This window comes from Macaca mulatta, chromosome 2 (assembly GCF_049350105.2).
Source record: "Macaca mulatta isolate MMU2019108-1 chromosome 2, T2T-MMU8v2.0, whole genome shotgun sequence".
NCBI lineage: Eukaryota > Metazoa > Chordata > Mammalia > Primates > Cercopithecidae > Macaca > Macaca mulatta.
Genome location: NC_133407.1, coordinates 83,400,524 through 83,425,435, shown reverse-complemented (window position 1 = coordinate 83,425,435; position 24,912 = coordinate 83,400,524). Strand labels below are relative to the sequence as shown.

The following is a 24,912-nucleotide window of genomic DNA, read 5'->3' as shown; positions in this document are numbered from 1 at the left end:
TTTCCTTGTCTCTTTTCCTCTAAATTTTTCATTACCTTGTATTTTGAGTAAAATAAAATCTGACACATTGTTAAGTGTTTGTTGAATGAAGAGGAAAGGACATACATATTTTGATTTTGACCAAAGGCAACGCTCCTCAATGGAGGCTGAATAGATCTTAATTGAATTATGTAGGTTAGAAAACATTCTGCTACCTGCTTCTCTTACTCACATGCAAAACTACTCTGATTAATTTCTTGGGCTAGGAAAAGGGTTAAAGTAATTAAATTATAAGGGAGGCTGAACACTTTTATGGCATCTTTTATCTACAGTTAGGGTTTTTGTGTTGAAAGAACTCTAGAGATGAAATGGCTCAACCTCTTCAATTTATAGAGAGGAAACAAAGACCCTGGGAATGTAAATGGCTTCGTCTTGTGGTAACCGAGTTGCAGGAATTTATTTCCAATTCTTCCTATTAGGGTTTGCTCTTAAATGGACTTGCCCCAGGGTACTTATTTATATTAACTGTTCCATCTATTCCAAGGGCTTACATATCTACAAAGAATAGATAGCAAGGTAAAGATTGTGATTGAGAATATTGGCTTTTGGGTTAGAGAAACCTGAATTCCAGTCCCTTCTTCACCACTTACCAGCTGTGTGACCTTGGACAGATAGTTTAAAATATTGATCAAGTTACTTAGTCTTTCTTTGCCTCAGTTTCCTTATCTATAAAGAGGGAATGACAAACTCCTGTCATGCTCAAAATAGAAATAACAAACCCTCACAGATTTATTATTAATGACAAATGAGACAATGTATGTAAACAATTATAACCAGCGAGGTGCATTCTAAACAATTAGTAACTATTAACTATTATAATATAAATTAGAAGTGGGAGGGAACATTGAAGGGAAGAGATAGTCCTATACTTTGCTATAGTAGGCCACAAATTTGGCTCCAAGCTTTCTTACAGCCGACATACAGAAAGAAACATGATTGATTACATAGTTCCAGGGAACTTAGATATATTAATTTTATATATCTGGCCAAACCAGAACCTCCGTCCTTCACTCCCGTTTTTGAATTTCCAAACAGTCTCTTTCTCCCAGACATAACAGTACAGGTTTTAGAGACTCATTGAGTTATAATAAGGGCTGTATAAGTTTTCCTGAGACTTTCTTGGCATTCCCATATAGCCACTTAGCTTTTTGGTAGCACTTGCAGGACGGACCCAGGTAAGTGTCTTCCCCGGGCAAATTTCATTCTCAAGAAGCCCAAGACCTTGGAGGAGGCCAGGGGTGAACTTTGGGTTATATGCCTCATTTCCCTCACCCATATCAGGTGTTCCTTAATCACAGGGGCCTGCCTTATTCACCTTCACATTTTCATTCATCTCATCTCACACGTGGTGGATGCTCATTGTGATTTGCAGTTATAAATGAACATGTGCTGAAGAGTTACTGGTATGAGGGTCCTTCCGTTTTAGGGCCTGGTTTTAACAGAGAGATTATTTCTATATCAGGCAAAACAGACGTTTCATCCAACTCTGATGACATTGTGCGAAGCCTGAATCTCAATATTTTACATGAAAAATAATATCCATGTGAACTCTTCTGCCCTGGGTACTGATGTGCAACGACTTGTGTTATTAAATATCGGAATGAAATAGAACTAGTTTTCTTTAAAGAAATAAAAAAAGGAGGGAAGTATAATTCTAGCACCTCAGATATCTTTCGGAATAGGTACGTTAATCAATTTCCTTTCAAGACACATACGTCATTATACCTCATGTAAAGTCGTGGCCAAATTCTCATATTTCGAAAGGTAATATACACTTTGCTTGTGATATCACCTACAGAGAAAATGTAGAAAGATTATGCTATCATAAAAATATTTCTAAATCTGTATATTTCAATATGTGAAATACTCTAAATTTTCTTTAGGAGATATTTAGACTTGCTTATTTTACATTATATTCTTTCTTCAGCTGTATTTATTATAGCAAATAATCTATTTCTTTCTCTGAATAAGCTTTCCCAAACCAATCTCCCTTGAATTACTTATCCAAGTTAATAAAGTCGGATGAGAGAAATGTTGGCATTCAATGTGGTGTTTCTTTTTTTTTTTTTTCTTTTTTACAATTGAGTACTCCGTTTTAATTTACAAGTTAAGAATCCTTTAAATGTTAAACAGGAACAACAACTAAAAGGTTGTTTTGGATAACTGAGTCTCACACAGAGCAGGCGGAATTGTTTCCATATGCTGTATCTAAGTCTGGATTCAAATTGTGGAATAGCATTTTATGTTATCAAAATGCTAAGTCTTTGTAACCCTTTTCTTCTTTCCTAGCCCCTTTGCTTTTGCTCTGTCCTAAGTTAACATGTCACTGAAAACCGAGTCACGGGTAAATACCTCTGCACTGCAGAAAATTGCTGCTGACATGAGTAATATCATAGAAAATCTGGACACGCGGGAACTCCACTTTGAGGGAGAGGAGGTAGAATACGACGTGTCTCCCAGCGATCCCAAGATACAGGAAGGTAAAGACGGATGATCTGAGCGGGGAAGAAAAGAGTTTGTCAGGGTTGCTTGGAAGAGCACAAATTTGAAGTAACCAGCAAATGATTGATTTTCCTTGCAGATGTAACACTGGGCTCAGATCATTTTGTAAGAGGCTTTCTTGTTTTAACACATGGTTCTTAAAAGAATGCCTGTAAAAGACAAGTTATGCTAATCATATATTGCATTAACTTTATTTACTTATTTTTTAGTGTATATCCCTTTCTCTGCTGTTTATAACACTCAAGGATTTAAGGAGCCTAATATACAGACGTATCTCTCTGGCTGTCCAATAAAAGCACAAGTTTTGGAAGTGGAACGCTTCACATCTACAACAAGGGTCAGAGCGTTTATGAACTCACCATTTTTTCTTTTGTCAATATATGTGAATTACTACATAGCCTTTCATTTTCCTCCCTCCTAGCTATGACCATGTTTGTGGCTGTTTGTTTGTTTGTTTTTATTTATCTATTATTTCCAAGTCATTGTCACCTGTCAAGGTTTTGCCTCCTTCCCACTTAATCTTCATTCTTATATTCCTCTTTCTTCATTCGAGCCAAAGCTCTTTCTTTTAAAAAGGCATGTAAGGCAAATTAACAATGTAATAAATTGCAAAGTGCCTCTCTTACTCTTCTTCTCTCCCTAGTTTTCTGTTTCATTTGGACTCTTGATGTGTATTTATTCCACCTTGCATGGCAAGTATAAGTCAACAAGAATTTTAGCTTTCCTAATGTTTATTTAGAATGAAAATGTTGGTGCTCCCTGGCTCTTAAGAAAAAAAAGCCAGGATACTGGATTGGCCAGTACCATTACCCCAAAATACTGTTGAGAGAATTCTGCAGGCATACTCTGCCTCTCTGATTGGTTCCTAGAAAACCATCCTTTAGGCCTCATTCATGTGCTTTTTCATTGAACGCTGAAAAGGCTTTGGAGTAAAATGTCTTCAGCAATCAAAGGTAGGCCCTTTGAAATGGATTGGACTAGAAGAAACCTTTAGGGTAGCTCCTTTTCTCTGTTCCTGCCTAGATTTTGCAGTTGTTAAGTCTCCAGGGGAGGAAAATGGCTGCAGGGTGGTGACTTTTGTCCCTTCAGGCTAAGCTCTAGCCATGGCAGAGTAAGGCCACCATTGCCTCCTGCCTCAGGGGAAGCACAGATTAATAACCAGCTGTTAGGGCACAGCTTCGCCTTCCCTTCCTCCTTGTCTTTTGGAGGTGGCATGCGCTGCATCGCTTTCTGGGTGGTTTTGCCTCGTGCTGTGTCCCAGCTTACCTCCACATGTACTGACTTCCAGCCTGCACTCACTTGGGTGTCAGCCTCTGGTTTAGGCTTTCCCTGTAACTCGGGTCCATGTCTCCCTGATACACCACTGAGCAGAACTCACTCAGAAATGTCTCTAAGATGAGCTTTGTTTTCTTTTTTCACCTGCCAGCATTTAGATTGAAAGATAGTTAACATGTGGGGGTAAATGACAGACTCTATAGCCAAACTGCATGATTTAATTCATCTTTGCCTTGTGATCTTGAACGAGTGACTTAACATCTCTGTTCCTGTTTCCTCTTCTGAATAAGGGGTATAACAGTGCTTACCTTATAGGCTTGTTATGAAGATTTAGTAATGATAATACATATGTATAATATTATACAAATGTACACTGTATACTCATTACCGCATTCACTTTCTCCACCCATGCCTCCTTAATACTGGTGGCTCCTCAGGGTGGGTGGGTGGTATAGACAAGGCTGGACCTTGGAATGTGTTTCACGGGAGAAGGAGAGAAGGCATATCATGCCATTTCTGAAGAACAAAAACAGCCAAGATGGTGCTCTTAGTATACAATACCTCTCACCCCTGCCAATTGCCTGGTTCACTGCTTATATTTGTGGACTGGACCCCTGAAGACTCATTAGGGCCTTCTCTCATTGTCTCCTCCACCTAGTTCCTTGTTTCAGGTGTGTGTGTGTGTGTGTGAATGCACACACACACAGATATGTTGGAGGAATAGCATTTGTAGGAATCGTCTCATGTGTGATTGAAAGTTTGTCTTATGTAATTCATCAAGTGAACATTTAGGGAATATTATTTCTGTAATTGGCTGCTTTTGAAAGAAATTTGCTTAAGTACTTACACAAAATAAGTAGGCTGGACTTAAGTATACTTCCCTGTTGCTAATTAAATATTGTTCACTGAAAGCTTTTGGAATTTTTGTTGTTATCTAAAATATCAAACATTTTTATGTATCACTGTAGGTACCAAGTATTAATCTTTACACTATTGAATTAACACATGGGGAATTTAAATGGCAAGTTAAGAGGAAATTCAAGCACTTTCAAGAATTTCACAGAGAGCTGCTCAAGTACAAAGCCTTTATCCGAATCCCCATTCCCACCAGAAGGTAACCATTTTGGAATTAATTATGCCAGTATACAAGTTGAATGGAAAGTGTATTTTGGCTGGGTGTGGTGGCTCACGCCTGTAATCTCACCACTTTGGGAGGCTGAGGCAGGAGGATCACTTGAGGCCATGAGTTTGAGACTAGCCTGGGTAACGTAGCAAGACCTCCTCTCTACAAAAAAAATGAAAAATTTAGCTGGATGCGGTGGCACGTGGTGGTAGCTAGTAGTTCTACCTACTCAGCTGCAACAGGGGGATTGCTTGAGCCCAAGAGTTTAAAACTGCAGTGAGCATGATTGTACCACTGCACTCCATCCTGGGCAACAGAGCACACCCAGTCTCTAAAATAAATAAATAAAAAGTGTATTTAATTCACAGTATTGGCTAACTAGTCTATTGTTGGTAGATATTTTCAATTAAATAGTCTCTTAAAAATATGCCATCTCATGAAAGATACATTAAAGTCATAGTCACAGAATAATCTAGTAAGTGTTTGCATTCTGTGTGTTTGTGTTTTAGACACACATTTAGGAGGCAAAATGTGAGAGAGGAGCCTCGAGAGATGCCCAGTTTGCCCCGTTCATCTGAAAACATGATAAGAGAAGAACAATTCCTTGGTAGAAGAGTAAGTTGCTTCACTATTCTGTTGTTTTGAACCTAATTTTGCAGTGCTGTAGAAACACAGCATCTACTGAGGGGTGAAGTAGGCCTGGCTACAACTCCTCTCATCCACTCATCGATCCCCCAGGCTGGTTTAGCTTTTCTGGAACTAGTTAGGCAGTCCCTTCTTTCCCCAAGCCATACAATGCATTTTCTCAGAAGGGGAAGATCGTTCTTGGTTAGGACTTAACGTTATGAAGAAGCTGTTCTCCCGACTAGAACCGTTTTGAGCTTATTGTGAGTCAAAGATTGAACTCATTGTTGTGGATTTTGAGATCTACTCTTTTAAAATAATATATTTCCATACATAAGCTTCTGTGTTCGTAATAGCCCATCTTAAATATATGTAAAATCTCATTCCTAAACTATAGATGGAGCAGTTAGGGCCTGAGAAGAGTATGACGGAGTACAGACAGGCACAGCACAGGGACAGAAAACTCCAGGGGAGGGGCACTTCTGCCTGCTTCCAAGATGGGTGCTACAGAGTGTGGACAATTAATTTTTTTTTTACTAGAAAGTGAACAAGTGTTTGTTAATTTCTGTCAGTTCTGTTTGGTAATCTGAAACCTTTATGTTCCAGAGGGAATGTTTGATTTCTCCTTTGTAGTTGTCATCTTGTTTAAAATCTCTGTAGGTATCTGGACCAAATATTTTCCAAGATACCTAGACATATACAATTATATAGTTTTGGTTTACTGTGTGCACATGTGTGAATTCAACTGAAAATGAAACTTAGTGATTAAGCAAAACCATGCTGAATTTTCTATCATGGTCAATATGATTGACATCTGTTGCTCCAGTGCACCAAGCCTATACTCCTCTACTCCCCATCTGCCTCCACTCACAGTTTAGCATATTTAAAATCAGTACATTCTACTAGAAAGTCGTTTAACCTCTCTCCACTTTTTTTCCTGGAAAGCTGTTTAAAAATTGTAGTGTATCTTTCAGTAAGTTCAGTGTTAGAATTGAAAAAAAAATGAAAGTTTTTGGTAATATCAACAAATTCTTTAAAACAACTTATAGCAAGTCCTGCTATAATAGCTATGGAGGATTAAAAGAATATATAGCTCAGGGCTTGTCAGCAGTTTATAGAAGACCTAAGCATATGGAAAGTTAAAAAGTAAGAAGATATTTAAATAACAGTTCAAGAGAATTATGGAAATGACAGACTAATGCTATTCAGGATTCCTTGCTCCATGATTATATTATTAAATAATTGAATAACTTATACAAGTTAAGATGAAAATGATGATCTCATCATTGTCACTACTGTTTAATTTTTAAAAATAAATATGACCATGTTAACACTTACCTAAATTATTTGCATTACAGAAACAACTGGAAGATTACTTGACAAAGATACTAAAAATGCCCATGTATCGAAACTATCATGCCACAGTAAGTACTAGTCAGTGATTTGAGTTCGGAGTAATTTTCACTATAGTAAATTGTCAGCTAAATTTTGGATCATTTTATTAACACAAGTGATTGTATCCACATCTACATTCGTCCTTGAATTAAATTAAGTGAATACAAAGTTGATTTGACAGCGAGGTCCAGTTTACAATGGTGTGATGCTGTTTAAAAAAGTTGAATGAACTTAATATGTCTATAAAAATAGATTTAAATGAACTTGAAATGCTGCTATAAGCTAGATTATCTAGAAATCAGCCTTCTTCTCTTCTCAGGTTTCCAGGAAAATGCCAAAAAACATTTTTAGCTACAAAGAGTAACTGTTGAGTAGTAAGTGATGAAAACAGTTGAGGGGAGTTGAATGCCTAAAGATTTTGTGGTGGGTAGGGCGGTTGCCATCTGATTGGCTTGTCATGCCTGTTAAAGGCCTGTCTTTTCATTCCAAAGTGAGAAGCATGGGAAAAGCTAGGAAAGAAAAAGACGCTTGAGGAATCCAAGTAAAGAGAGAAGAGGTGATGGGGCTTAGATGCAGCCACAGAAATTAAGCTTGGGTTATGCAGCTGGCAAGCAGGGAGGGAGTAGGTTTCCTAGTGTCAGCTAACAATTAGCTCTGAGCTGTTAAAGGTGGGGTGTTTTTAAAGGTTTAGCCTTCAATTATCCAGAGGTCTGGATAACTGAGAATGCACGGGTTTATTGGATGTATGTATGCCTTTGTATGAATTGTATTGTTATGGGGCCGTGTGCATCTATATTATATGTGTGCAGAACTCAAGAGTTGGTGCAATTGTGATTTGGCCACTAGTTTAGAGAATGGCATCACATAAACACATAAACAGAAAGAGGAAAGACCTTAGTGTATTTTGGAGAGGATTCAAGAGCAATTGGCTCTGTGAGTTTCTCATAACAGGAGCTGCCTCGCTGCTGCCTTGCAACACACAGTTTGGAGTCTGGTCCAAATATACATCCAGCTGGTCCCCATTGCACACAGCTGACCTGAGTCTAGGTCACTACCTGCCTCCTGCAGCAGCTTGCACTGGGGCATTCGATGGACTTGAGGGAGCTTCTATGTCTTGGTAAACCTGGAGAAGGGTTTTCTGAGGAAAACAGGAATTCAGATTGCACCAGAGAATCTCAAGAGAAGGATGATGGGAGGCAGGGGTTTCTTTTCTTCTGGGACTCAGTAACTTGTATTGTTGAAATAACATAATGAATAAGGATACTACTACTATTGTTAATAAAAATGATACCTCCTGTTGTGTTGTCTGAAATCAGACAACAGACAATTATTTAAATGTGTATTAGTACCCATATGCAATAATTTTCCATTTCTTTTACTTTTCTGCCTGCCTGTGACTTTACTTTTACTATTTCTTTTGGCTTTAACAGTTCTTGGTGAGTTCATTCTTCTCTTTTTATGTACTTTTCTACATTTGGGATTCTACTATTGACTAAAGAATGTTTACGTTTAAAAAATGTTCATTTTAATACTTTTCTGGTCATAAAAATATTTTCAAAGTTAAGCCATGTTGTATTTAGAAAATCCAGAGTGACCTATAAACATTTCCTTTGGAAAGGAAAGCCTCATTAGCAACTGGCTGAGGAGATTCTCCCTCTTATTTTCTTTTTCTATTTTTTTCCTTTTTATTTTTTATTATTATTTTTTTTTGAGATGGAGTCTCACTCTGTTGCCCAGGCTGGAGTGCAGTGGCATGACCTCGGCTCACTGCAACCTCCGCCTCCCAGGTTCAAGCAATTCCCCTTCCTCAACCTCCCAAGTAGCTGGGACTACAGGCGCCTGCCACTACGCCCAGCTAATTTTTGTATTTTTAGTAGAGACAAGGTTTCACCATGTTGGCCAGGATGGTCTCGATCCCTTGACCTTGTGATCCGCCTACCTCGGTCTCCCAAAGTGCTGGGATTACAGGCGTAGCCACCGCACCCAGGCTCCCTCTCATTTTTGATGGTTACTGAGATTATTCTCTCCAACAGCTGAATTGTTCGATATGATTCAAGCACAGGATACAATTTGATATACATTAATTCTCTAATGTTCTTTTTCTTTAAATGTAGTCTGGCCTAAAGACTAGATCTGTAGGCCTCTGCCTCATATTTGTGAAATGAGATTGGAATCTATGTGTTTTCTTCAATAATTGTGAGAAATATTAAAAAACTGTTTGTTAAAAATGCTTTACTGTCTGTAAAAAGCATATTAAAAGTTATTTTAACATGTATATAATAAATTTACACTTTTATAAGTATAAAACAAACCTATTTTAAGTGAATTCAGGTCCTTAAGCAGATAGAATCATGGATCAGAGGTCAAGGGACTGAACAGGATATGTTCTTAATCTCTATAGGGCCATCCAGATCTGTATTTGGAACAAGTGTGTTTAACAAATAGCTCAAGTGATTCTTACCATCAGGAGTTTGAGAACTAAACTAAAATGCTATGGTCAGCTTAGAAATGTCTTGGTAAAGTTAGACCACTTTAAAAAGTGGAGATAGGGCTGGGCATGGTGGCTCATGCCTACAATCCCAGCATTTTGGGAGGCTGAGGCAGGTAGATCACCTGAGGTCAGGAGTTCGAGACCAGCCTGGACAACATGGTGAAACCTTGTCTCTACTAAAAATACAAAAATTAGCCAGGCGTGTTAATGGGCGCCTGTAATCCCAGCTACTTGGGAGACTGAGACAGAAGAATCACTTGAACCTGGGAGGCAGAGGTTGCAGTGAGCCACGATTGTGCCACTGCACTCCAGCCTGGGCTACAGGGCAAGACTCCGCCTTAAAAAAAAAAAAAAAAGTGGAGATAAATTTATTATAAAGGTGTTTGTATAATAGGATTTTTGCCAAAGGAATTTGGTTTAGGGTTCTAAGCACTGACATTATTTTTCTTAAATGGCCTCTGAAACTAGACATGGACAGTTCTTTCCTCTCACTTTATAGTCATTGGTTGGGTTTGTGCTCAGACTTTTCTCCCATGATTATGAAGACTTGCTCTGATTTTAATTCTTTTTTTTCCTTCTTACGCTTCTGCAAAACAGAGCATCCTAGTGTTTTAGTGTAGTCATCATCAGACAGTCCCCTCAGAAACTATGGGTGATTTGTTCAGTTTTCTTTGCTCATTTGTAAAATGAGGACAAATGTATTTCCCCTTTACTCTAAGCATAAATATGTAAAAAATACCAATATCTGAGTTGTGTAATAACATAAAAAAATCTCAAACAGGAATTCCTTTTGTATTCTGAAATTGTATTAGTGCTGGCTGTGGTAGAGAACTCACTAGCTAGGCATTTTAATTAGTAACTGGAAAATGTTTATTTTCCAGGGAATTAAAATAAGAGGAATAAGGAGCAGTAAATGTACCTTTTTCATACGTGAGATTGAAATCTAGAAATGGAACAAACTGTACAATTTCAAAGAGAAGGGCCCTAAACTGATAGGATCATATCTCTACCTTGAAGTGAATCATTTAACTCATGTGACTCAGATTCCTTATCCCCAAGAAGATGATTAGCTTCAAATCTTGGATAAAACATGCCACAGATCAGTAATACTGTGTTCATCTCTCCCTTGTTTTGTAGAATGAGCTTTAACTTGAGGGGAAGAGTAGGTAAAGAATAAACATGCACGCAGTGTTTTCATTCCAACAGGGAAAAGCTGTACTAATTTGAACAGCTGCCTCTTCAAATTAAGGGAAATGTTTTCTTTCTTACGATTGAGTCTTAGCATTTAGAAGGACTTTAGGCCTTTGTCCAGCCTCCCAGTTTCCTTCATAGATTAGATGTCCTCTTTGTTCCCTGCCTTTCCTGGAGTACCTGAGTCTACAAGGACATTGCCCAGCTCGATGCTCTTACCTTCCTTGTATCTGATAATTTCCCACCTGGCCATTTACTTGAGTTTTTGCTACCTGGGAAATAAAAGGAGCCTCTGAAAGTCACCCTTCTCTTACAATACAAGGATGGGTGGAAGGGGCAGTGTGTACGTGATTGCCAAGTGATTTTCAGGATTTTTTGTTACCCCTCGGGTTTGTTGTTTGTCTCTTGACATAGAAATATTTTTGCTTCTCTGTTTCTCTAACGTTTTTAATATCCAATTGGTAGATCACGTTGGAATTTTTTACTTGAGACCACTTTCCACCTAGTGCCAAGAACATTATTGCATTGCAACATTATTTCAGTTGTATTCATATTTTACAAATTCCTTTGCCAAAAAACAAAGACAAAAAGATATTGATTATACATTACTCAAAAGATCAATAGAATAAGCCCCGTGAAATACTGTTAGGCTAAATTGATCTTTAAATTCTTATTCCTGAGAATCGCTTGCCCAAATGGAGAATAGAATTCTTATCACTGAAGACGTACTAAGAAGTTTAGACAACATCATCTTTGTTAAATTTTAATTTTTATTAGTTAGGTTTGCCTCTCAGTTGACCCTGACACACTTACTTTCAATTTGATAACTCTATTAGAAAAACTTTTATTGCCAGATATGTTCTTTTCTATATAATAGGCCTGGTTCCTTCTTAAAATCTCTCTCCAGTCAAACTTTACTAAGCCATTAGGATAAATTAAATTTCATATTAATGTGTAACTTTCAATTTTCTACATTATTAATGTGTGCTTATCTACTTGGCTGAGACTCTTTACACTTAGCAGTTTTGTTATGATACTCCAAAAGTTACAATTTCTGAATGATTTCGGAGAATATTTCTGTTGTCAGCTATTTGATGATAACAGCTATGTAAATAAGAACTTTTTTTCTTATTTAGATTAGTGGCTTCCTTGATTTTTGTTTTCATTTCCTGTTCTTCCCTTCGGTTGTTCTGGGACTTTGCAGAAGTTAGTTATGCCTCTGTAGTAGAGTATAGTCTTCAAACGTAAAGTAGGACTGACATTATTTGTCTGCTCGCTAGAGATAAAAGTTATGACTTAGGATTTTAAAATATTTTGGATTTTATGGCTGGCAATCTGTGAGTCATTTCCAATAACCCATAGGTTACTACATTTTCCAATTAAGAAGCGTTTTCACAAACCAGATAAAAATGCATGATACTGAGTGAATCACTGTTTTATATAAGAAATGAAATGTAAAGACCTTGAGGTGTTTTTGTTTTTTGGTTTTTTTTTTTTGAGACAGTCCCACCGTGTTGCCCAGGCTGGAGTGCAGGGGCACGATCTCCGCTCACTGCAAACTCGCCTCCCGGGTTCGAGTGATTCTCCTGCCTCAGCCTCTGCCTCCTGAGTAGCTGGAATTACAGGCATGCACCACCACACTCGGCTAATTTTTGTACTTTTAGTAGAGATGGGGTTTTGCCATGTTGGCCAGGCTGGTCTTGAACTATTGACCTCAAGTGATCCACCCACCTTGGCCTTCCAAAATGCCAGGATTACAGGCGTGAGCCAGTATGCCTGGGTGAGTCCTTGACTTCTTAAATTCTCAATTTAAAAAATGCTGTATGAAGATACCTTTGACTTAGGATTTTAAAAAGATAAGTCTTTTTGAATTTTAAAGACTATTTTCTGCAAATAACCCCAAGAAAAGAGAAAAATGCAAGCATTTAAATTAACCTTACAAGGATAGAAAGTCTTGAGATATTTGTAATTTTTTTTTTTTTTTTAAACAAGAGTAGTGTTAGATATGTCCAATCACATATAAAACTGTCATGGAAAACTTTTGTTTTGTTAATCCCATTTACAAACCTAGATCAAATGCCCCTGCCTCTGTGATGATGTCATGTCAGCTAGGAGGTGGTTGCCCTCCACTACTCTATAACTCTGTAACTACTTTCACATGCATCTAGGGTGGTTCATCCCACAGAACTTCATTGAGGGGAGTGTTTTCTATATTTGGTCTCCCATCTGCTTCCTAATGCTGGGAGAGTATCCTTTTAGTCTCTGTTGTCTATCAAGGCTGTTATTGACATGGTGTAAGGAACTGAACTTATTCTTTGTCACGTTTTTAAAAAATCTGCAAATCTGCATATGCTAACCATTACATAATGTTGATTTGTTTTTCCCTCTATGCCTCCACATTTACATCTGGCTCTCACCTACCTAGAATACGCAAGGAATGCAATTTGATTTAGATAAATGTTGAATGACTTTTGGCTTTTGCAGCTTAGTTTTGAGGGCGCTGACTTTGGTCTGACTTCATAATGAGTTAATCATACTGAGGTAATCCTTTCTTAACTGTATCATCTTGGACAACTTACTTGACTTCTCTAAAACAGAGGCCTGCAAACTAGGGCCCGTGGACCAAATCCTCCCCATTGCCCATTGCCTGTTTTTGTATGTTCTGTGAACTAAGAATAGTTTTTATATTTTTAAGTGGTTGAAAAAATCAAATGAATAATAATATTTTGTGACACATAAAAATTAGATTATCTTCGTGTTTTATATCCATAAATAAGGTTTTATTGGAATACAACCACAGTTATTCATTTATATATGTGTCTATGGCTATTTCCGTGCTACAACAGCAGAGTAACTGCAAAATGAAATGTATGCCCACAAAGCCCAAAATATTTACTGTCTGACTCTTTGTGGAAAATATTTGCTTATGCCTACTCTAAACCTCAGTTTCCTCTTCTGTACAATGGGAAATATAGCACCTGCTTCAAAGGGGTTTGAGATAATGCATGAAAAATGTTTAGCATAACACCAACACATAGCACTCAGTAAGCACAGCCACAGTTGTTGTTATAATATTTACAGTTTTTAACCTTCCAATACAGTGAAGGTGGGCCTAAAATTCTCTTCCTCTTCAACTCATTAAAAATCATTCTTTTTGTTATGCCTGATGTTCAAAGCCCTCCCCACTCTCTTTTCAGCCTGTTTAATTTTTCATTTTTTCCTTCATTTTACTCACTGTAACCCAACTGTACATCCTATAACCTTTTTGGACCTTCTGTTCTAGCCCCCCATTCATCTCCCATTTCCGTGTGCCCAAATCGAGTCCATCTTCCAGGTCCTGCACCAGTATCACTCGCTTCTCACATTCTTTTATTGTTTGAGTGTACACTGTGCCACACAATATCCACCCTGCGCAACAAAAACAAACATGAAAGAATATTGGGAATAGACTCTCTCTCTCTCCAAGCTTCTTGAGCATTTTATCTCTGTATCTTAGAGCACACATCACTCTTTTGAGATTTAGAAGATCTAGTAGGGTGTGTCTTCATTATTTATATACTTCTAATCTGCACTCTTTTAGGGCAATGCCATTATTATTGATCTCTGTAGTCTGTGGAACACACCAAACAGTATTTACACACAGCTATACCTAATACATGTTTTTTAATGCATAAATTTGAATTGTTTTGCTTGCTAAAGATGGATTTTTTTGCCTCTTTTCAGACAGAGTTTCTTGATATAAGCCAGCTATCTTTCATCCATGATTTGGGACCAAAGGGCATGTAAGTTGCAATAAACCTTGAAAGAGAAGTATGAAAAGTTGATATGCATTAACACTTAATATAGCAGCATGCCATGGTGATAGAGTCCTCCTGGCTTTACTGCTAGCTTCTCTTCTCCCCAGTAGAGTTAAAGCAACTGATGGAATTACTCATACAAATCAGAGCATCTCCCGTGATAAACAATGGTAGCAACTGCTCCACTGTCTTTGTCATGTGCTTACAGCACAGATTCTTTCTAACCCAACAGTGGAAGTGTCCAATACCTATAGCAAGTATGATGTGTAGGAGAATACATTAAAAATCCAATATATAAGATCTCCTTTTATAATCCCTTATAAAGTTAAATGTTTACACTCATTTTAATGATTACTTTAAAATAATACTATGTAAAATATATGTTGTATAACCAGATGGAAGTTTATGATTTTCCTTCACAATATTAGAGCTTGAAAACATAAAGAGCTTAAGTTTCACGTTCTAGTTAAGAGCACTGTTGATAGTTGTTTCAAAAAGTTTTTTTTTTAAGTTTAGCCTTTGTTATTGCTTTTTCTTGTCACATTTTTCAGAATTAAGATATTGTTTTCAAAACTAGTAGCTGTGCTCTGCTTCCTTTGGCATGGCTCAATTAGCTCAACTAGTTTGTTAGTTTGCTAGAACTGTGTGTGAAGAGACGCAGGGATGTCCTGGAATCTGTGTGTGAGATGCACCATGGTCTCAACAGCAGGTAAAAGCATCCCTGTGCAGGCATGTGGAAATGCATGGAGTCTTTTTTTAGTTTGTCACAGTGTCACAATGTTGAGGAGGGAACACTCAACGTTTAGAGCCAGGAGACAGAATGCTTAAGGTCCTGTGTAGTGCACAACAGAATCACACCGCCCCGAATGCTGAAGGGGCTATATCTCACCAGTATATCTTAGGGTTCATCTCTAGAGTACCCAGCCTAACAATTAGGGTACTGAGCTAGTTGAGAGCGAGGAGGAGAGAGTAGGGAGGAAAGTCATGTGAGAATGAGATGGTTTATTTAGTCCCATGTTGGGAGGCTATACAAGCTAAGTGGGAGCAGGAAATTTGAAGGTGATGGGTTAATTTTATGTCTATTTCAGAGAAGGTATGATAATGAAAAGATCTGGAGGACACAGAATACCAGGCTTGAATTGCTGTGGTCAGGGAAGAGCCTGCTACAGATGGTCAAAAAGGTAGGAATTAGTAAGTTTTGTGTGTTTGTTTGTTTTAATACACTGGGTATTTGGGTTAGTTTTACATACCAGTTTTAAATTATAAATCCTTTAAAAGTCATGACAGAAGAAATTTTTAGTTATATTTTAAAATCCAAGTTCCAGCATTCATTTAAATATTCTACCCAAAGCTGAACTTGTAGGCTAAGTGTACAAATTATATTCATGAAAACCCAAGGACACAGAAGGCACAAATTGGCTAGCCAAAGAAGATGTACAAATGGCTAGTAAGTATACAAAAAGATGCTCAACATTACTAGTCATTATGGAAATGTAAATCAAATCCACAGTGAGATACAATTTCACACCGTTAGGATGGCTATAATCAAAGGGATGGACAATAACAAATGGTGGTGAGGGTGTAGAGAAACTGGAATATTTTCTGTAGAGAAACCTCAGATATTGCTAATGGAAATGTAAAATGGTGCAGCCACTTTGGAAAACAGTCTGGCAGTTCTTTAAACTGTTAAACGTAGTTTCCACATGTCCCAGCAATTCCAGGGATTCACCTAGGAGAACTGAAAAAAATATGTCTACACTAAAACTTTTCCATAGCAGTATTATAATAGCAGTATTATGGATAATAGCCTTACAAGTGGAAACAATTCAAATGTTCATCAATTGATGAATGAATAAACAAAAATGTGGTATTCCCATACAGTGGAATATTATCCAGCCGTAAAAGGAATAAATCACATCAAGTTAAAAACCTTCTGCACAGCAAAGGAAACAATCAACAAAGTGAAGAGATAAACCACAAAATGGGAGAAAATACCTACAAACTACCTGTGGAATAAGGGATTAAGAACCAGAAAGAACTCTACAGGAAAAAAAAATCTGATTTAAAAATAATCTGATTTAAAAATAGGCAAAAGATCTGAATATACATTTCTTGAAAGAAGACATACAAATGGCAAACTGGTGTATGAAAAGGTGCTCAATATCATTGATCATCAGAGAAATGCAAATGAAAACCACAATGAGATATCATCCACTCCAGTTAAAATGGCTTTTATCCAAAAGACAGGCAGTAACAAATGCTGGTGAGGATATGGAGAAAGGGGAACCATCATACACTGTTGATGGGCATGTAAATTAGTGCAACCACTATGGAGAACAGTTTGAGGTTCCTCAAAAAACTCAAAATACAGCTACCATATGATCTAGCAATTCCACTTCTAGGTATATACCCAAAAGAAGGAAATCAGTATATCGAAGATATATCTGCACTTCCATCTTTGTTGCAGCACTATTCACAATAGCCAAGATTTGGAAGCAACTCAGGTGTTCATCAACAGATGAATGGATAAAGAAAATGTGGTACATATACACAATGGAGTACTATCCAGCCATAGAAAAGAATGAGATCCTGTCATTTGCAACAACATGGATGGATCTAGAGGTCATTATGTTAAGTTAAATAAGCCAGGCACAGAAAGACAATCTTTGCATGTTCTCAGTTACTAGTCGGAGCTAAAAATTAAAACAATTGAACTCATGGAGATTTTATCAGAGGCTGGGGGAAAGGCAGCATGGAGGCGGGTAGTGGGGATGGTTAAGGGATACAAACAAATGGGATAATTAAGATCTAGTATTTGATAGCACAACAGGTGACTATAGTCAATACTAGTTTAATTGTATGTTTTAAAATAACTAAAAGTATAACTGAATTGTTTGTAACATAAAGGATAATGCTTGAGGTGATGGATACCCCATTTATCCTGATGTGATTATTACACATTGTATGCTTGTATCAAAGTATGTCATATACCCCATAAATATATAGACCTACTAGGTACCCACAGAAATGAAAAATAAATTAAAGAAAGAAAAGAAATGAAGACCACTGATGGTCATGGAGTTTCTTTATGGGGTGATGAAAATATTCTGACATAAGATGGTAGTGACGGTTGCACAACTTTGTGAATATGCTAAAAACCTTTGCATTGTAAACTTTTAAAAGGTAAGTTTTATGATATGTGAATTCATCTGAATAAAAATTTAAAATTAAATGAAAAAGCATATGAAGTCCTGATACATACTATAATGTGGATGAACCTTGAAAACATGGTAAATGAAAAAATCCAGATACAGAAAGGCACATATTATATGATTCTTATTTATATGAAATATTCAGAATAGACAAATCTGTAGAGACAGAAGTAGATAAAGGGTTTGTTTCCAGGGAATGGGGAGGAGGTTGCTTTGTATTAATTTGATACTAGTATGGGGTTTCTTTTTGGGCCAATGAAAATATTTTGGAACTAGATAGTGGTGACGGTTATACAACTTTGTGAATATGCTAAACATCAAACTAAACTGTACACTTTAAAAAAAACTTAAGTAAAATTGTGCAGACTTCAGGGATGGTAATTTTAGACTTACATTTGTGAAAAATGTTTATCATGGTAAGTGTAATATAGACAGAAAACTTTATTTTATGTCTTACGTCTTACCAATTAAAAACTCCTTGAGGAACAATATTTTCATCTGATTCTTATCTGTATCCCCCAAGTTCGGCAAATAATAGACAAAAACTGTTGCAATAACAATGTACTGGGGTTTTGAAAAACTATTACAACACTTAAGAAATCAGTTATAAATATTTTATCTGTATATATAATATTTCCCCCAAATTGAAAATGATAAATGTGGAATTGAGCTATGTGTATATTCAAAATGTATAAAATTAATACTGGCATCTACCTTTACACATATCAACTTAAGATATACTCCCAACAAAAAATACCATTAAGTTGGGCCTTTACTTTGTGGACTTTGAAAGGACAGAAGAAATTATAAGGAAAAGATCAGAAGATTAAAGAAAATTGAAAATTTTTGTAAAGGAAAAAAGTTTTACTAAAATAAAAAGGGAAATAATATACTAAAAAATGTATTTGCTTTCAAATACACTTCTCTAACTTCTAGAAACTTGGGGATTCCTTCTGACCATTCCTCCCTAGTAATTAAGTGCCCAAATCAGCTGCTACATACCAACCACAGTTTTCAGACTGTAACCTTAAGCATTTGTGATTCTTTGACCAAAGATTCTGGAGGCTGTCAGAACCCATCTGTCTGTGTGCACAGCAGTCTGGGAAGTGTCAGCAGCTCCCCAGAGCAGCCATCAGCCAAGAACTGATCAGAGTCCAGCCCCTGCTCCTCAGGTGGGGTGATTCTGCAGCATTCTCTACACTGTGTCCCAGCGTTCCTCAGCTGGGTTACGGCACAGTTGCTCACAATAAAACGCATGAAAATCCACTCTCTGTGGCTTCCTTCCTTGCTCTTTCTTTCTATCCTTCCCTAATGGTGCTTCCTGGTGCCCCCTTATTAAACTCCTTTGTATACATCCGTATCTCAGAGTTTACTTCTGGGACAACTCAACCAACCGAAGGCATCAGCTCAGGGAATGGAAGCCATGGTCTGGTTTATTCAGTCATTTATCGAGTGCCTAATGTATGCCAGATTGTGACATACTCTTGTGAAAAAGTAGTGAACAAGATGAAGTCTCTGCCCTCATGGAGTTCTATTAGAGGGGAAATGCAGGCACTAAGCTGACAATTAATGTAAATTGTATAAATTCAGGTAGCGATGAGAGCTTTAAAGGGGAAAAATGTTCTGTGAGGGATTTGGGGATTAGAGAGGGTAACTTTAGCTCTGGGAGTCAAGGAAAGGCTCCCTGAAAAACTGACATTTGGATTTAACCCTTATGAGAAGCAGCAGCTAGGAAAGGTGAGGGAAATACTTTGTTACATAGAAGAAATATGCCCCCTCTTTTTAAACTTTGGATTAAATTTATTATTATTATTATTATTATTATACTTTAAGTTCTAGGGTACATGTGCACAACGTGCAGGTTTGTTACATATGTATACATGTGCCATGTTGGTGTGCTGCACCCATTAACTCGTCACTTACATTAGGTATATCTCCTAATACTATCCCTCCCCCTTAACCCCTCCCCACAATAGGAACCGGTGTGTGATGATCCTTCACACACCAGGAAGGATCCTGTGTCCAATTGTTCTCATTGTTCACTTCCCACCTATGAGTGAGAACATGTGGTATTTGGTTTTCTGTTCTTGCGATAGTTTGCTGAGAATGATGGTTTTCAGCTGCATCCATGTCCCTACAAAGGACACGAACTCATCCTTTTTTATGGCTGCATAGTATTCCATGGTGTATACGTGCCACATTTTCTTAATCCAGTCTGTCACTGATGGACATTTGGGTTGGTTCCAAGTCTTTGCTACTGTGAATAGTGCCACAATAAACATACGTGTGCATGTGTCTTTATAGCAGCATGATTTATAATCCTTTGGGTATATCCCTAGTAATGGGATGGCTGGGTCAAATGGTATTTCTAGTTCTAGATCCTTGAGGAATCGCCACACTGTTTTCCACAATGGTTGAACTAGTTTACATAATAAGTCAATGAGGACAATCTAAAAAGATACGATCCTCCCTGGAATGAAATGTATCATCACTGTAAATTGTGTACATCTTTCTGTGAAGATTAAAGCCCTGGTTCCATATTAATAATAAGTATTCTCTGAGTCACATTTTTGGGATTTAAAATACCAGAAAGCATATATAGAGGATAACATATAGTTGACAAAATTAGTTTAGAAAGTTTCTCACAGTCACAGGCTTTTTTTTTTTTTTTTTGGAGACAGGGTCTCACCTTGTCACCAAGGCTGGAGTGCAGTGGTACAATCTCGGCTCACTGCAGCCTCGACCTCCTGAGCTCAAGCAATCCTCCCACCTCAGCCCCCCAGGTAGCAGGGATACAGGTGCGTACCACCACACCTGGCTAATTTTTGTATTTTTTTGTAAAGATGGGGTTTTGCCATCTTGCCCAGGCTGGTCTTGAACTCCTGAGCTCAAGTGATCTGCCCGCCTTGGCCTTCCAAAGTGCTAGGATTACTGGTGGGAGTCACAGCACCTGGCCAAGACAACTATTTTATTAATGTCTAAATGAGACTTACTTTTAAAGGTGATACTCCTTCATAACTTTTTTTTACTTGTACCCATAAAAATACATTCTGATCACTTTTTAATGTATTCTATGACAAATTGTAGTAAGGCAAACAAGGAAATTGAACTTTCAATCAGGTCTCATAATGACCTTGTCTGAGAGGTAAGTTTAAAAAAAGACAAACAGAGAAAACATTTCTTCCTACAATGTAGAACATCTGCTTCAACAGCACATTTATTGAGCAACTTCTCTGCACCTGGTAGGAAGTTCTTTCTTATCTCAAATAATGTCTTAAGAAAAAGAGATACATAGATGTTAAGAAATAAATTTAGCATTTATTATGGTGGTACAAAAGTAATTGTGGTTTTTGCCATTATTTTTAATTTCTTAGCACTTTCTTACTTAGTGTTTACTTTAGTGAACTCTGAGCTGTACCAATAATTAAAATTTTTAGACAGTGATAGTGTCTAAATGGTTTTATTTACTCTCTGGAATCCATTCATCCAGCCATTCTTTAGGTGAGTTGGTGGCCTTGCCTGAAAGCTTGCTCTGGGCTGCTAGAAGATAATGCTAGCCATTGGGCAGATAGTAGTAGACGCGATAGGCACATTCCCTGTTCCCAGGGATCTTACGCTGTACTGTAGGAGACAGACAATAAACAAGAAGACAAATACTTCCAGATGTGCAACAAAGAAGCTAAAGCAGGACATGATGGAGTAGAGTTGGGGTGATGAGGCAGGGGTGATGGAGAATAGCTTTTTTTGGATCCAGTAGACTGCCTGTAGAAGGATTTTTAAGGAGAAGTTTGATTGACAAGAGACTGTCCATGGAATTGTCTAGAAGAAAGTTTTTAGACAGAGGAACAGCAACAACAGAGCCCAAAGAAGAAACCTGGCAAGTCTAAAGAAGACCCAACATTGATCAACATTGTGGGAGACAACAGTAGGAGATGAGGCTGAGAAAGGGAGGGCTGGCTCAAGTGGGCTTATCTGCATTTTAATGCCATGACAAGTAGTAACACAGGCAGAAAGTATCTTTTTAAAACAGACCATAATCTCACATGGTTTAGAACAAGGTTAGTTATAATAGTTCGCATGTATTGGGGCCAGGCACTGTGCTAAGTATGTGCATGGGTTATCTCAGTTAATCCTTCATGAATACGTGAGTTATCTCAGTTAATCCTTCATGAATACTTATGAACTTGATGTCACTGTTAGGTCCTCATGTTATAGGTCTTATGTTGTCCTCATGTTATAGATTTCGACATCATGCTCAATCACTGAAGTTCGCACAAGCAGTGAGTGGCAGATAGAATTGGAGCCCAGGGAGGCTGACTTCAGGGCAGGCACTTGATCCCTGTGCAGATGGTGCTAACTCCTAGAAGGCTGGTTGATAGATGTATTTCTTGATATATATATATTCCTGAGAAAGAAAAAAAAAATCTTGTTGAGGTGTTTTGCATCTATGTTCATAAAAGATATTGGCCTGAAGTCTTCTCTTTTGTGTTGTGTCTCTGTCAGGTTTTGGTGTTAGGATGCTGCTGGCCTCATAGAATGAGTTGGGTAGGAGTTCTTCCTCCTCAATTGTTTGGAATAGTTTCAGTAGGAATGGTACTAGCTCTTCTTTGTACATCTTGTAGAATTTGGCTATGAATCGCCTGATCCTGGGCTTTTTGTTTTTGTATTTTGGTTGGTAGCCTATTTGTTACTGATTCTAATTCAGAGCTGATTATTGGTCCACTCAAGGATTCAGTTTCTTCCTGGTTCAGTCTTGAGGGGGATGTATGTGTGCAGGAATTTATCTGTTTCTTGTAGGTTTTCTAGTTTTTGTGCATGGAGTTGTTCATAGTAGTCTCTGACAGTTATTTGTATTTCTGTGGGATCAATGGCAATGTCCTCTTTGTCATTTCTAATAGTGTTTATTTGGATCTTCTCTCTTTTCTTCTTTATCAGTCTGGTTTTGATTTATCTTAGTAATTTTTTGAAAGAACCAACTCCTAGATTTGTTCATCTTTTATATGGTTTTTTATATCTCAGTCTCCTTCAAACCACAATCCAACAGCACATCAAAAAGCTAATCTACCATGATCAAGTAGACTTTATCCTCAGGTTACAAAGTTGGTTCAACATATGCAAATTGATAAATTTGATTCATCACATAAACAGAACAAAAGGTAAAAACTACATGATTATCTCAATAGATGCAGGAACGGCTTTTGATAAAATTCAACATCCCTTCATTTTAACAACCCTCAATAAACTATGCATTGAAGGAACATACTTCAAAAATAATAAGAGCCATATATGACAAACCCACCATCAACATCATACTGACTGGATGAGCTGGAAGCATTCCTCTTGAAAATTGGCCCAAGATAAGGATGCCCTGTGTCACCATTCCTATTCAACATAGTGTTGGAAGTCCTGGCCAGAGCAATGAGGCAAGAGAAAGAAATAAAAGGCATCCAAATAGGAAAAGAGGAAGAGAAACTATTCTCGTTTGTAGATGACATGATTCTGTATCTAGAAAACTCCATAGTCTTTTCCCAAAAGCTCCTTGAGCTGATAAACATCTTCAGCAATGTTTCAGGATACAAAATCAATGTAGAAAAATCACTAGCATTCCTATACACCAACAACAATCAAGCCAATTGTGAATGGGATTGCTTTCCAATCAAATCAGGAAGGCAATCCCATTCACAATTGCCACAAAAAGAATAAAATACCTAGGAATACAGCTAACTAGGGAGGTGAAAGATCTCTACAATGAGAATTACAAAATACTGCTCAAAGAAATCAGAGGTGACACAAACAAATGGAAAAATATTCCATGTTTATGGATAGGAAGAAACAATATAATTAAAATGACCATACTGCCCAAAGCAATCTACAGATTCAATGCTATTCCTGTCAAACTACCTATAACATTCTTCACAAAACTAGAAAAAACTATTTTAAAATTCAAATGGAACCAACAAAGAGCCTGAATAGCCAAGGCAATGCCAAGCAAAAAGAACAAAGCTGGAGACATGATGTTATGTGACTCCAAACTACACTACAGGGCAACAGTAACCAATACAGTACAGTACTGGTACAAAAACAGACATATAGACCAATGGAACAGAATTAGAGAGCCCAGAAATAATACTGCACACCTACAACCATCTGATCTTCAACAAAGCTGACAAAAACAAGCAATGGGAAAAGGACTTCGTCCTTAATAAATGATGCTGGGGTAACTGGCTAGCCATATGCAGAAGATTGAAACTGGACCCCTTCCTTAGGCCATATACAAAATGCAATGCAAGTTAGACTAGAAACTTAAACGTAAAACCTAAAACTGTAAAAACCCTGGAAGGCAACCTAGGAAAAACCATGCTGGACATAGGAACTGGCAAAGATTTCATGATGAAGACACCAAAAGTAATTGCAACAAAATCAAAAATTGACAAATAGGATCTAATTAAACTAAAGAACTTCTGCACAGCAAAAGAATTTATCAACAGAGTAGACAGACAACCTACAGAATGCAAGAAAATATTTGCAAACTGTGCTTCTGACAAAGATCTAATAGCCAGTATCTATAAGGAATTTAAACAAATTTACAAGCAAAACCAAACAATTCCATTAAAAAGTGGGCAATGGACATGAACAAACACTTTTCAAAAGAAGACATACATGTGGCCAAGAAACATTTGAAAAAATACTTAACATCACTGATCATTAGAGAAATGCAAATCAAAACCACAATGAGATATCATCTCACACCAGTCAGAATGGCTATCAAAAAACAAACAAAAAAACAGATGCTGACAAGGTTGCAGAAAAAAAGAAATGCTTATATGCTGCTGGTTGGAGCGTAAATTAGTTCAGCCATTGTGGAAAACAGTGTGATGATTCCCCAAAGAACTAAAAATAGTATTACCATTCGACCCTGCAGTTCCATTATTGGGTATATACCCAGAGGACTATAAATCATTCTACCGTAAAGACACATGCACGTGTATTTTCACTGCAGCACAATTTACAATAGCAAAGACATGGAATCAACCTAAATGCCCATCCATGGTAGACTGGATAAAGAAAATGTAGTACATCTACAACACAGCATATGAAATCATGTACTTTGCAGCAATGTGGATGGAGCTGGAGGCCATTGTCCTTAGCAAACTAACACAGGAACAGGAAACCCAATACCACATGTTCTCACTTATAACTGGGAGCTAAATAACGAGAACTCATGGACACAAAGAGGGCAACAACAGATACTAGGGCCTACTT

The 24,912-nt window shown here is 37.5% G+C and overlaps 1 protein-coding gene across 8 annotated transcripts in view; it reads left to right on the top strand.

Annotated features, from left to right (window-relative positions):
- Positions 1–24,912, top strand: part of PLD1 (phospholipase D1) — a 205,404-nt gene that overhangs the window by 68,441 nt on the left and 112,051 nt on the right. For all 8 annotated transcript variants that reach the window (XM_077991683.1, XM_001085464.5, XM_077991684.1 and 5 more), the window contains exons 2-8: positions 2,329–2,519; positions 2,751–2,878; positions 4,785–4,930; positions 5,449–5,554; positions 6,922–6,987; positions 14,364–14,422; positions 15,526–15,618. In XM_077991683.1, the coding sequence (XP_077847809.1) occupies positions 2,360–2,519; positions 2,751–2,878; positions 4,785–4,930; positions 5,449–5,554; positions 6,922–6,987; positions 14,364–14,422; positions 15,526–15,618 (758 nt within the window). In that variant the 5' untranslated portion in view covers positions 2,329–2,359. The remainder of the gene's footprint in view (positions 1–2,328; positions 2,520–2,750; positions 2,879–4,784; positions 4,931–5,448; positions 5,555–6,921; positions 6,988–14,363; positions 14,423–15,525; positions 15,619–24,912) is intronic.